This window comes from Symphalangus syndactylus, chromosome 3 (genome assembly GCF_028878055.3).
Source record: "Symphalangus syndactylus isolate Jambi chromosome 3, NHGRI_mSymSyn1-v2.1_pri, whole genome shotgun sequence".
Lineage (NCBI taxonomy): Eukaryota > Metazoa > Chordata > Mammalia > Primates > Hylobatidae > Symphalangus > Symphalangus syndactylus.
In genome coordinates, this window is record NC_072425.2 from 7,353,644 (window position 1) to 7,368,116 (window position 14,473).

At 50.8% G+C, this 14,473-nt stretch overlaps 1 protein-coding gene across 1 annotated transcript in view; it reads left to right on the forward strand.

Annotated features, from left to right (window-relative positions):
• Positions 1–14,473, forward strand: part of PNPLA7 (patatin like phospholipase domain containing 7) — an 84,563-nt gene that overhangs the window by 61,727 nt on the left and 8,363 nt on the right. The window contains 4 exon segments of the mRNA XM_055270179.2: positions 3,244–3,307; positions 3,787–3,955; positions 5,028–5,210; positions 6,087–6,205. Of these exon segments, the coding sequence (XP_055126154.1) occupies positions 3,244–3,307; positions 3,787–3,955; positions 5,028–5,210; positions 6,087–6,205 (535 nt within the window).

Below are 14,473 nucleotides of genomic sequence, written 5' to 3' on the forward strand. Positions count from 1 at the left end.
AAAAAGTTCAGTGTTGTCTTGGCAAAATAATGCAATAATAATGAATGCGGCCGGGCGCGGTGGCTCATGCCTGTAATCCCAGCACTTTGGGAGGCCGAGGTCAGGAGTTCAAGACCAGCCTGGCCAACATGGTAAAACCCCATCTCTACTAGAAATACAAAAATTATCTGGGCGTGGTGGTGTGCATCTGTAATCCCAGCTACTGGGGAGGCTGAGGCAGGAGAATCGCTTGAACCCGGGAGGTAGAGGTTGCAGTGAGCCAAGATCACACACCATTGCACTCCAGTCTGGGTGACAGAGCAAGACTCCGTCTCAAATAATAATAATAATAATAATAAATAATAAATAATAATAAATGCAATGAATGTTGTATAATTATTATGAAACAATATATTGTGGCAAGAGTATTTCAGAACCATGTGAAAATGCTCTCTCCTGATACAGACATTTGGTAATAGAAAACAATAAATGCAAAAAATTTATAGTGTAGAAAGATGCTACTATAAACATCTAATATTTAAAAATTATTCTCAGCCAGGCGCGGTGGCTCAGGCCTGTAATCCCAGCATTTTGGGAGGCTGAGGCGGGCGGATCACTTGAGGTCAGGAGTTTGAGATCAGCCTGGCCAACATGGTGAAACCCCATCTCTACTAAAAATACAAAAATTAGCTGGGCGTGGTGGTGGGAATGCCTGTAATCCCAGCTATGTGGGAGGCTGAGGCAGGAGAATCGCTTGAACCCGGGAGGTAGAGGCAGTAAGCTGAGATCGCAGCACTGCACTCCAGCATGGGTGACAGAGCAAGACTCTATCTCAAAAATAAATAAATGAAAGTTACTCTCAAAACAAAATTTTAAAACACATAAAGCATGGATTGCCTTGTCTGATGGCCTTGACCGTCATTACGTGACACATATTCCCAGTATATGCAGAAAATCTTACTCATTTCCAGTGACATCAGTCAGAGTATTCCAAGTGCATCCAAAAACATCTTCGAGCTGGGCAGTGGGGCTGTCCTGCATCACATAAACTAGTTCCCTTTAAAAACACCTTTTAAGCCAGGCTTGGTGGCTCACACCTGTAATCCCAGCACTTGGGGAGGCTGAGGTGGGAGGATCACTTGAGGTCAGGAGTTCAAGAGCAGCCTAGCCAATATGTTGAAACCCCGTCTCACTAAAAACACAAAAATTAGCCAGGCTTGTTGGCGGGCACCTGCAGTCCCAGCTATCAGGGAGGCTGAGGCAGGAGAATCGCTTGACTCCGGGAAATGGAGGTTGCAGTGAGCCGAGATGGTGCCACTGCGCTCCAGCCTGGGCAACAGAGTGAGACTCCGTGTCAAAACAAAAACAAAAAACCCACTTTATTTTGAAATAATTATAGGATTGGAGAAATTATGGAATAGTAGAGACCCCACGTGCCCCTCGCCAGGGCTCCCTCACGGGCAGCACCTTAGGGGGTAACATCGAGGCCGGGACGTTGGCGTTTACGCTGTCTGCAGACCCCTTGGGTCCCAGCAGCCTGTCCTTGCCCTCCTGGGTGTGTGTGGTGCGGTGTGGCGTGGGTGCCGTTTCTGTGACCTGCACCACACGGGGCCACTCTGTCACGGAGGAGACCCTGCAGGTGGCCGCCACGTTGTCACCCAGCACCCCAGCTTTCCGGCAGCCGCGGATCTGTTCTTGATCTCTGTAATTTTGTCATTCTGAGAAAGTTATAGAAATGGAACCACACGGTGTAGCCTCTGCAGACGGCCTTCTCCCACTCAGTCACGTGCACGCAAGGTTCCTCCTGGCCTTTCCCTGGCCTGGAGCTCAGTTCTTTTTGGTGCTGAGTCATCGTCCGCTGCCTGGACGCACCACAGTTTATCTGTTCATCTACTGGAGGGCATTTGGCTGCTTCCAGAATTTGGCAATTATGAGTGAAGCTGCTGTAAACACCTGTGTGCGTGCTTCTGTGTGGACAGAGGTTTTCGGTGCCTTTGGGTAAACACCAAAGAGCATGATTGCCGGATCCTGTGGTCAGAGTATGTTTAGTTGTAGAAGAAAGCACCAAGCCGACCTCCAGTGAGGTTGCACCAGGCTGCAGTCCCACAGCAGGGAGCAGGTTCCGGCTGCTGCACATCGCACCGGCATTGGGCTGGATTTTGGGCTCAGGGCTGTCTCTTGAGCCCAGGGGGCATTCCAGTTCACTTGTAAGAGGGGCCCTTATTTTGTGTGCCTCTAAGAAACAAATGTTGCCAGTTACAGCAAGGCACGAGACACATTGATCTGATCTCTAGCTTTTTTTTTTTTTCCTGAGACGGAGTCTTGCTCTGTCGCCCAGGCTGGAGTGCTATGGCGCGATCTCGGCTCACTGCAAGCTCCGCCTCCCGAGTTCATGCCATTCTCCTGCCTCAGCCTCCCAAGTAGCTGGGACTATAGGCACCCGCCACCACGCCCGGCTAATTTTTGTATTTTTAGTAGAGATGGAGTTTCACCGTGTTAGCCAGGCTGGTCTCGATCTCCTGACCTCGTGATCCGCCCTCCTTGGCCTCCTGAAGTGCTGGGATTCCAGGCGTGAGCCACCGCGCCCGGCCGATCTCTAGCTTTTAATTAGAATTAGACCTCCCTGCTTCCCATACATGGGGCTCTGAGTCCTTTCCAACCCGGCACTGCCAAGCAGCACCCCTCAGGCTGAGCCCCTCATCTTAGCTTCTCCCCCGAGCCTCTGGTGGCCGTGATGCCGGGGCTGACACTGGCGCCCCTGGTTGAGAAGGGCCCTGACAGCCGTGTCCATGTGGGAGATGCATATGAACAGGCATCTTGACACGGGGGACCCTGGCCTCTTGGCGTCTGGCACCTCGACAATCTGGGTTTTGGAAATTATGTTATCTCCCATCGCACAGCCTTCCTTGCCCTGCACATGTAGCAGGACACAGATTCCACTGCTCCTCGTGCTGGAGGAGACCGAGGCTCAGAGAGGCAGCCCGAGGCCTCCTTCAGGGCAGAGGGGAGGTAGCATCAGGCCACAGGCCCTTCCTCACTGGCAGGTGAAGAAGGCTTGGCAGTTGCGCTCAAGGGGAGCAGGTCTTGGGGGTGGGGAGTGGGCTCTCACTGCCTTCCTCCGCCTTGGTGCCTTGCTGGGTGTTGGTGCCTTGCTGGGCGTCAGTGCCTTCCTGGGCGTTGGCGCCTTGCTGGGCGTGAGTGCCTTGCTGGGCGTTGGAGGTGGGCTGCTCAGGCAGGCTCCGTTACTGGTGATGGTGTTTTCAGGCCCGACCCTGCTGCTGACCAGTGACAACATAAAACAGTGCCTCGGCTCTGCTGCCCTGGACAGGTGCATGCCGCCAGCCCCGACTGCTTCCTCCCAGCCGGCCCAGCACAGCCCTGAGATGTGTCCCCACTGTGTTCACATCCAGCATCTGCACTGCAGTGTGCTCCTCGTCCAGCACACTGTGATGTGAGGGCTGATGACGTGACTCCCTTCACTGGACACACTGGGCAGCACTGACCTGCTGGGCACTGTCAGGCCTCCCAGGGGACCCCAGCCCCCGCTTCCCGCCTGGGCAGCCCCGGGTCTAACCCTCCCCAGCCTGCCCCTCAACGAGCCTCAGCCTCTGGGCTTAACTGCAGCCTCTGCTTGACCGCCTAGGCCCTGAATAACTCACTGCGAACTAGCGATGGCAGGAAGTGCTGGGCAGGGAGGGGAAGGGGCAGCGGCTGGTGCTGGCCTCTGCTGCCTCTTTCCCCTGGGGACACGCGCTAAGAGTGCCAGGCCCCTGCGGAGTAGTGAGGTACTCCCTCTGCGTCCTGCAGTGTCCACGAGTACCGGCTGTCCGTCTGGCTGGGGCAGCAGGAGGACACCCACAGGATCGTGCTCTACCAGGCAGACGGCACGCTCACACCCTGGACCCAGCGCTGCGTGCGCCAGGCCGACTGCATCCTCATCGTGGGCCTGGGTGACCAGGAGCCCACGGTGGGCGAGGTGAGCACGGGGAGGGCTGGTGGAGCTGGGGAGAGCCCTCTCTTCAGAAACTCCTGTTTCTCTTTTCCTTTGAGTGAAATACTGCACAAACTCAGAAAAAGACAGATAATAAGAGCCAACATTCAGATATCTGCTACCCATATTTTAAAAACACGGTGCTGTATTGACCTCCAGCGGTTCTAGCACAGAGCAGGGCAGGTGCCCCACGTGGCCTCTTGTGAAGCCGGAGCCTCTGGCCGCCTTTCGCACTTTTACAGCAGGTGCAGGAAGCCCTTTCCAGCACTAACTTTTTACGTAAACGGTGCCCTATTTTGTGCCGTCTGAAGTTTGCTTTTCTCCGCAGCACTTAGGTATCGGCGTCGTTCCTGTTCCCCTCACTGCTTTTTCTGGCTGCTTAGTTTTCCTCTTGTGAATGCCTCAACCCCTGCCTCTGCATCCTCAGCCAACAGGAACAGCCTTCTGCAGGCACCTTCAGGATGCCGGCCCCAGGCTGTGTCTGCAGGTTCCCAGATGGCAGCAGATCACTGACCCGATTGCTTGTGGACCTTCCACCTGGCCACTGCTGCAGGCGAGGCCTCGGGCTCACAGCCGCCCATTCCTGTCCGTGTTCTCCAGTTTCCTGCCTTCAGTTCGCATTTCCCGTCTCCCTCCTCTGCCCCCTGCTCTGTTCTCATCACAAGCCTGCCTGGGCTAATCCTGGGGCAGCTAAAAATTCCTCCTCTCTGATGTATGTTCCCGTTCTGCAGCTACTGATGCTCCCTTGTGAGGGTTTGTTTGCAAAATGCCTCATTTGAAAAGGTTCCTGTGTGTGTTTATGAGGCAGTGTTAGAGAAACAGCAAGAGGAGGTGCCCCTCCTGCCCTGCTGACCTTGCCCGGCACACAGTGGACGGACGGACCCCTGCCGTCGGAGCTTCGGCAGCGCCAAGACCAGGCCACAGCCAAGTTGCTTTGCAGAACCCAGGAGCTGCTCCCGGGGTCCTGCCCTCAGACCGTCTGTGCTGGCCCTCAGCTCCGTCCTGCCCCGAGTCCCAGGCTCGCCCGGCTGCCAGACACGTGGGCTCTGCCTTTCAGCTGGAGCGGATGCTGGAGAGCACAGCTGTGCGTGCCCAGAAGCAGCTGATCCTGCTGCACAGGGAGGAGGGCCCGGTGCCAGCCCGCGCCGTGGAGTGGCTCAACATGCGGAGCTGGTGCTCCGGCCACCTGCACCTCTGCTGCCCGCGCCGCGTCTTCTCCAGGAGGAGCCTGCCCAAGCTGGTGAGGCGGGGAGAGGAGGCTGCCTGCCCGTGGCTCTGTGGTTCATTTCCTCGAACGTTTGAAGCATTCTTCACATTCCCCACCTGATTCCCTGACACCTTCGCTCCCTGGGCCCTTCCTGTGCTTGGGAACATGACCCTGCCTCACGTCTCCTTCATCTTGCCCTTTGGGCCTCTGGTGGCCACGGCCAGGAGGCAGCCGGTGTGGTGGGGGCAGGCACAGGGCGGCCATCGGGCTGGGGACTCAGCAAACCCTGGGGATGGGCCTGACGTCAGGGGTGCTCGGTGAACCCTGGGGATGGGCCTGACGTCAGGGGTGCTCGGTGAACCCTGGGGGATGGGCCTCATGTCAGGGCTGCTCAGGGCTGAGGCTGAGGCCCCCACATCCAGCTGATGAGGGTGTCCTCAGGCCAGCGCTGCTCCCTCTTTTGGGCAGAAGACCCTGAGACTTTTAATTCCTGTGTCCTCAGGCAGCCCTGGGGCCTGAGGGTGAGGGGTGTGGGGAGGCTGCTCATGCTCACAGCCCCCAGCCCACAGCTCCGTCGAGAAACCTGCACCCTGAAGGCACCATCTGCTGCAGGATAGGGGGACCCCAGTGAGGACAGCTCTGAGGATGCCCTCTGGCCCCCCACCCGGGCCCACTCTCTTGCCCACGTGCCCTCTGCCAGTGTCCTCGCCCCAGTAGCTGTCTCTGGGGCCCGGCCCCGGCACTGAGGTGCTGACCAGTCGTATCAGGCAGGGCCTGCTGCATGCTGGAGAGGGTTTGGGGTCGGTTTGGGTCAGAAGTGGAGGAAATTCCCCCAAGTCAAGCCAGGATTCGAGGTCTCGGCCGAGGGTGGGGCCCTGCACCAGCCCTGCCTGACGGCTCCTCCCCCAGGTGGAGATGTACAAGCGTGTCTTCCAGCGGCCCCCGGACCGACATTCAGACTTCTCCCGCCTGGCGAGGGTGCTGACGGGCAATGCCATTGCCCTGGTGCTTGGGGGAGGGGGAGCAAGGTGAGTCCCCCCACTTCCTACACACTCCTCATTGGTGTGTGTGGTGACAGTTGCCCCCTCGGGTGCTGGGTGTGGGGGCCGGGGGGTGTCACCCACAGACGAGGAGACGAGATCCTCAGGCCACCTGTCCAGACCCAGCCTCCCCCACAGCCTATCCTCTGAGCAGGCCCTGCAGACCCTTGCACATGCGGCGTGTCCACTGACACCCAAAGTGGCCCTGGTTTTATTATGGCCAGTTTAGTAGAAGACATATCTCGTTTCGACTGTCTTTGCTTCGAAGTGGTTGCTTGGGCTGGGCGCGGTGGCTCACGCCTGTAATCCCAGCACTTTGGGAGGCCGAGGCGGGCAGATCCCAAGGTCAAGAGATTGAGACCGTCCTGGCCAATGTGGCGAAACCCAGTCTCTACTAAAAATAGAAAAATTAGGTGTGGTGGCACGCCCCTGTAGTCCCAGCTGCTTGGGAGGCTGAGGCAGGAGAATTGCTTGAATGCGGGAGGCGGAGGTTGTGGTGAGCTGAGATTGTGCCACTGCACTCCAGCCTGGTGACAGAGCGAGACTCTGTCTCAAAAAAATAAAGAAGTGGTTGCTTGTTGGCCCTTTGTGTCTCCTCCTCTGAAACCTCTGCTCTTTCCTTAGCCGGTCTTTCCCGGCGTCTAGTGAGTTTCCTTCACTCTAGTACTTGATAAAGAATGATCTGCCCAAACTGAGTCCTCCAGGGACTTCAAACCCAGATACCTCCTCCCCTGCCTTGTCATCAGACACCACCTTCTCCTGAACTTCAATACACTTGGAACAGAGATGTAGCCCGGGAGCCATGAGGAGGGTGGGACAGGCACGTGCCCCTCTGCTGAGTCAGGTGTGTGTAAGGGGCAGGGCAGAGCCTCCTACCGCTGCCCCCAAAGGAAGGGAAGACATCGAGGGGTGCCTGGGCGGGGGTCCAGGCCAGGGCTGCCCTGCTGTGGTGGGGCCTCTCCGGCAGCCCCTCCCATCTCCCACGGAGTGCCAGTACTGCTACCCAGGGAAAAGCTCAGAGGTAGCCCCAGGGCCTTGAGGATGCTTCTGCTGGCCCCAGGGCAGGGCCCTGTCAGCCTGGGGCTGGTCTAGGTGATGAAGTGCCCACTGCATCCTTCTGTCTAAGGGACTTTCCACCTTGTCTTGTGCCACACTTTCTCTTGAAAGCTGGGGAAGTTGGCCTAGAGCAGTTCAATGGCTTGCCCGAGGTTGCCAGGCTGGGGACAGGACCCAAGTCTCTTTCTGTGGGTCTGGGACAGTGCAGGGACTTGGAGCAGTTGAGCCCAGGCCACATCAGCAGCATTTTTAATGAGAACGTAGCTTTGATCAAGGTAATACTTAGAAGCCATACAGTTCTGTAAGGCATGTAACTGCAGTCCCTTGCCCTCCCTCCAGCACCACGTCCAGAGTTATCCCAGAAATAACCATGTCCGGTGTTTTGGGCTGTCTGCTTGTCTGTATTTCTAAATCATATTCCTATTCTACTAAGTTTTTGTTTTGTTTTTTTTAGTTTTAGATTGTTGACTTCTTAACCCCCTTCAACACCTGCAGTCAGAGTCTATCTAACTATTGATCAGTCACTCATCTATGCATCTGTCTCCCTTCTTTCCACTCAGAATCCCAGTGTGGTCCCATCACTAGTTAGCCAGCACTCACTGTCTGTGTTGTTATGACAATGTGGGTGTCACTCAGAGCTAAGTCACATCCTATCCTATCCTATGATTGAAGTTCCTTCCTTGGAGTTAATAATTGTCACATTTGTTCAGTTTTCTGGGTATCCTTAATTTACCCTAAGACACTGAGGCAGGCATTAACCTCCTCTTGGTATGCTCGGACATACCACTCATCTCTGTTTAGTTTTCAGGAGTCGTCCTCCCGAAAGCCCTCTAGCCTCCTCGTATCTCTACTGGTTGTTTTCTAACACGCTGCTGAGACGTTGGCCTGGAATTTTCTTTCACCAACACCCTGTAAACTACCTTTGTTTCTCTCCTGTGTTCAATTCCATTTCCTGTAATTTCATGTCTTCTTTATTGGTTTATTCCTCATTTTGGTGGATACATGTTCTAGAAATCTCCCTAGGAGAAGATGCATGGGGAAGTAAACATTTTAAGACCATGCATATCAGCAAATGTCCTCATTCTATTCCCATACTTCAATGATAGTTTGGCTGGGTATAGAATTCTACATGGAAATAAATTTCCCTGAGAATTTTAAGGCATGGTTCCATTGTCTTTTTAGTTTTTTGTATTGCTGTTGAGAAATTTAATGCAATTTTTATTCACAAGGCCTATTTTTTCTTCTGGAACCTTGTAGGAGATTCTTTTTTTAAAAAAAACAGGGTCTCGGCCGGGCACAGTGGCTCACACCTGTAATCCCAGCACTTTGGGAGGCCGAGACGGGCGAATCACAAGGTCAGGAGATCAAGACCATCCTGGCTAACACGGTGAAATCCCATCTCCACTAAAAATACAAAAAATTAGGCGGGTGTGGTGGCGGGCGCCTGTAGTCCCAGCTACTTGGGAGGCTGAGGCAGGAGAATGGCGTGAACCCGGGGGGTGGAGCTTGCAGTGAGCCGAGATCGCACCACTGCACTCCAGGCTGAGCGACAGAGCAAGACTCCATCTCAAAAAAAAAAAAAAAAACCAGGGTCTCGCTCTGTTGCCCAGGCTGGAGTGCAGTGGCGATCATAAGCTCACTATAGCCTCAACTCCCAGCTTCAAGCAATCCTCCCCACTCAGCCTTCCGGAGTGCTGGGATTACAGGCGTGAGCCACTGTGCCCGGCCGAGACTCTGCATTCTTGGTATTCTGAAAGTGCATGATGACAGGCCTTCATGTGGCTCTTTTTGCATCCACTGACACTGTATTCCCAGTGGACCCTTTCAAATTTGGAAACTCACAGACTTCAACTCTGGGAAATTTTTAATTTTTCTAAATGAAAATGTTTACCTCCCTCTTATCTGTGTTCTCTCTTCCTGGAGCTTCTTTTTTTTTTCTTTTTTTTTTTTTTTGAGGCAGAGTCCCGTTCTGTCGCCCAGGCTGGAGTGCAGTGGCACGATCTCGGCTCACTGCAAGCTCCGCCTCCCAGGTTCACACCATTCTCCTGCCTCAGCCTCCCAAGTAGCTGGGACTACAGGCACCCCCACCAAGCCCAGCTAATTTTTTACTTTTTTATTTTTTTTTATTTTTAGTAGAGACGGGGTTTCACCGTGTTAACCAGGATGGGCTCGATCTCCTGACCTCGTGATCCGCCTGCCTCAGCCTCCCAAAGTGCTGGGAGTACAGGCGTGAGCCACCGCGCCCGGCCTTCGTGGAGCTTCTGATGGTCAGATTTGGGGCATCTTAGATGGATCTTCTAATTTTTAGTCTTTTCTCTCCCCTAATCTTCATCTCTGTCCTTCTGTTCCACTTTCTGGAAGATTTTTCTCAAATGTATCTTGCAGTTGATCTTTTCTGCTAAAATATCTCTAAGGTCTGAGTGCGTTTCCCCACGGCACTCCAGTGTTCCTCCAGGGCTGCATCGCGCTCCTGAGAACGCTTGTCGCGGGCTTTCCTTGTGCCCTCTTTGCTCGCTCAGATTTTCCACTATGCGCCTGTTGGTGTCTGGTGTTGATCACGCGACATAACATGCCTGAGATTTGTCTGCGCTCCTGACTCTCATCAGTGGCAGTGCCGGGCCGGCTTCCGTGGTGCCCTCACCACGCTTTGCTTATCCCCCTTCCTGTCGATGCACAGTTGGTTGGTTTTCTGGTTTTGATTATTACAAACAAAGCTGTTATCACCAATTCTTTTGTTTGTTTGTTTTGAGACAGGGTCTTGCTTTGTCACCCAGGCTGGAGTGCAGTGGTGCAATCTCAGCTCACTGCAACCTCCACCTTCTGAGTTCAAACAATTCTCCTGCCTCAGCCTCCTGGGTAGCTGGGATTATAGGCATGTGGCACCACACCCGGCTAATTTTTGTATTTTTAGTAGAGACCGGGTTTCACCATGTTGGTCAGACTGGTCTCAAACTCCTGACCTCGTGATCTGCCCGCCTCAGCCTCCCCTAAAGTTCTGGGATTACAGATGTGAGCCACCTTGCCTGGCCTAAATCTTTTTTTTTTTTTTTTTTTGAGATGAAGTCTCGTTCTGTCGCCCAGGCTGGAGTGCAATGGTACAATCTCGGCTCACTGCAACCTCTGCCTCCCAGGTTCAAGTGATTCTCCTGCCTCAGCCTCCCGAGTAGCTGGGATTACAGGCGCCTACCAGCACACCCAGCTAATTTTTGTATTTTTAGTAGAGACAGGGTTTCACCATGTTGGCCAGGCTGGTCTTGATCTCCTGACCTCAAGTGATCCGCCCACCTCGGCCTTCCAAAGTGCTGGGATTACAGGCTTGTAATTGATAAAGAAAACGAGGTTGAGGCTGGGTACAGTGGCTCAAGTGCTGGGTAATCCTGCCAAGCCACTGTACCCAGCCTCAACCTCATTTTCTTTATAAATAACCCAGTCTCAGGAATTTCTTCAGAGCAGAATGAAAATGGACGAGTACACCTTCCCTCCCTCTGGAACTGCTGAGGCCCCTGTCAGATCCAGTGGCTCTGCAGGTGTGAGGCTGAGGCCTCCGTCAGACCCAGTGGCCCTGCAGGTGTGAGGCTGAGGCCTCCGTCAGACCCAGTGGCCCTGCAGGTGTGAGGCTGAGGCCTCCGTCAGACCCAGTGGCCCTGCAGGTGTGAGGCTGAGGCCTCCGTCAGACCCAGTGGCCCTGCAGGTGTGAGGCTGAGGCCTCTGTCAGATCCAGTGGCCCTGCAGGTGTGAGCCCATCTGGACCTTGCTGGGTTCCACTGGTGTGTTTCTCTATCCTTAGTGACAGTACTACACTGTCTTAGTTACTGTGGCTTTACAGTCAATCTTGGCATTGAGGAGTCACGTAGTTCCTTCCATTTTCCATTTTCTTTAATTGTTTTGGCTGTCCTAGGCCCTTTGCATTTGCATGTGAATTTTAAAATCAGCTCGTCAGTGTCTCCAAAAAGAAAGCCTCCTGAGATTTGGTTGGAGGAATACATTGAATCTGTACATCATTAGTTGACAGCATTGAGCCTTCCAGCCCACAATCTAGAGAGCTCTCCCCATGTACTTAGGCCTTCTGTAGTTACCATCAGCCATGATTTGCGGTCTTCAGTGTAGAGGTCTTGCACATCTTTTGTTAACTATATTTCTAAGGGTTTTACAGGCTTTTAAAAAACTATTATAAATGGTATCTTCATTTTTTTTTTTTTTTTGAGACGGAATCTTGCTCTGTCACCCAGGCTGGAGTGCAGTGGCGCAATCTCAGCTCACTGCAAGCTCCGCCTCCCGGGTTCAAGCAATTCTCTGTCTCAGCCTCCTGAGGAGATGGGATTATAGGTGCCTGCCACCACGCCTGGCTAATTTTTGTATTTTTAGTAGAGACAGGGTTTCACCATCTTGGCCAGGCTGGTCTTGAACTCCTGATCTCATGATCCGCCCGCCTTGGGCTCCAAAAGTGCTAGGATTACAGGCGTGAGCCACTGTGCCCGGCCATAAATGGTATCTTTTAGACTTCATTTTCAAATTGTTTGTTGCCAGTATATAGAAATATAATTGATATTTATAAATTGATCTTATATCTTACAACCCTGCTAAATTCATTTATTCTTGTAGCTTTGTTGTAGATTCTTTCTGACTTTCTATACACATAGTTAAATTTTCTGAGATTAAAACAGTATTTTCTCTTCCTGTACAATATGCATATGTACTTTCTTTCTGTTTCTTTTTCTTGCCTTACTGCGCTGGTCAGAACCACCAGTGCAGTGTGGATACACGTGGTGGGCGCAGACACCCAACCCTCATTCTAGGCATGGGTGCAGGTGTTCAGACCACCACTGAGTGTGATCTTGGCTGTTGGCATTTTGTGGCTGCCCTTGGTCAGACTGAGGAAGTTCCCTTTTATTCTCAGTTTCCTCAGTTTTTTTAATCATGAATGGTTGTTTCTGTGACTCTATCGAGATGATTGTATTTTCTATTTAATCTGTTAATGTGTTAATTACATTGATTTTCAAATTAAAATTAACATTGTGCTCCTGGGACAGACCCATTTTGTCATGATGTTAAAGTTATCCTGTTTGTATATTGCTAGATTCTACTCAAACCTGAGTAAGACCGGACTGAACTTGCCCTTTTATGAAATGTCTTTACCGGGTTTGGTATGAAGGTTTGTCTGTCGGCTTCATAAGCTGAAATGGGAAGTTCATCTTCTTTTCCTATTCTCTGGAAGGTTTTTAAAAATTTTTTATTTTTACTTTTTTATTTTTGTTTACTTTCTTTGAGACAGTGTCTCATTCTGTTGCCCAGGCTGGAGTGCAGTGGTGTCATCACAGCTCACTGCTGGGATTACAAGTGTGAGCCGCTGAGCTCAGCCAGAAATGGAATCTGTAACTTTTAAATCCCCACAAAGAAAGTTTCATGTCCAGATGGTTTCACCGGTGAATTTTATGAAACATATAAGGAATAAATAAAACAAATTTTACATAAAACCTTCCAAGAGGCCAGGCACGGTGCCTCACACCTGTAATCCCAGCAATTTGGGAGGCCAAGCAGGGAGGATTTCTTGAGCCCAAGAGTTCCAGACCAGCCTGGGCAATATAGTGAGACCCTATCTTTATAAAAAATGAAAAGATTAGCTGGGTGTGATGGTGTGTACCTGTGGTCGCAGCTACCTGGGAGGCTGAGGCAGGAGGGGGATCACTTGAGCCCAGGAGGTTGAGGCTGCAGTGAGCTGTGATCATGCCACTGCACTCCAGCCTGGGTGAGAGCTAGACTCTGTCTAAAAATAAAAATAAAAAATAAATAGATTAAATTTATTTAATCTTTACTGAGTTACAGTACTACTCAGATGTTCTATTTCTTATGTTATTTTGGTGAGTTAGGTTTTTCTAAAAATGTGCCCATTTTATCTGAATTTTTCTATTTATGTCATGAAGCTGTTCAGTCTTTTAAACTAAAGCATCTGCACCGATGTTCCCATTTTCTTTCCTGTTCATCATTGATGCTTTCTCTCTTTTATTTCCTTGAACGGCCTCACCAGGGCTGTCCGTCGAATTGGTCCCTCCAACACCAACTTTCATCTTTGTCAATCTTCTCTATGTTTGTTTTTGGCTCCTTAAGTTATGCTCTTATCTTTGTTATTTGCTTAATTTTACTCTTTTATTTAAATTGTTCTTTTTTCCCTAACATTTAGACAAGCATTGTCTGTAAAGAAACAGATAGTAAATATATACTCTCTCACAACCACTCAGAGGATAGAAAAGTTAAGGTACCGTGTCTTTTATTTTCTCAGGCTGGCTTAAAGGTTTTTTCTTTCCTTGGGTTTTTGACAACATGAGAATGGTTTTCTTTTGATTTATGTTAGGATTTATCATGCTTCTGGATTCTGAGGCCTGATGTCTGTCTCTAGAACATGCTACACTGTCTCTTCAGATACGGCTCCCTCCCCGTCTGCTTTCTGTGGCTCCGATGACACATACATTAGAGTTTGGTGCCAGATCCCATGTTTCCTAAACTCCCTTACAGATTTTGTAAAATAATATTTTTACATATTCTATCCTCTTGATGCTTCATGATTCAATGAATATTTTCTTCTGACCCATCCTGTATTTTACCATTTCTCTCTTCAGCTGTTTTTAAGCCCACTCATTTGAGTTTTTCATTTGTTATTATATTTTTCACTTCTAGAATTTCCATTTGGTTTTATGCCAGAATTAACACTCTTGTTTTTAATTCCTTGAACTTGGGTTTTTTTTTTTTTTTTTTTTTTTTTTTTGAGACAGTTTTGCTCTTGTTGCCCAGGCTGGAGTGCAATGGTGCAATCTCGGCTCACTGCAACCTCCGCCTCCCAACTTGAACTTGTTTTTAAGGCTTATACCTGAGTAATATTCTGTGACAGTATTACATATGGTTCTTTTTTATTATGTTAAAATATACATAACATAAAATTTACCATTTAACCATTTTTGAGTATCCAATTAAGTATTAATATATATTAATATAATTAATTATACAATGTTGTTACAATGTCGTGCAACCATTACCACTGTTCATTTCCAGAACTTTTTATAGACAGGGTCTCACTCCAGTCCAGGCTGGAGTGCAGTGGTGTGACATCAGCTCAGTGCAGCTTTTGACTTCCCAGGCTCAGTCTTCCCACCTCAAATCTGCCCCCATGATCCAGTTACCTCCCACCAGGTCCCTCCTCCAACACTG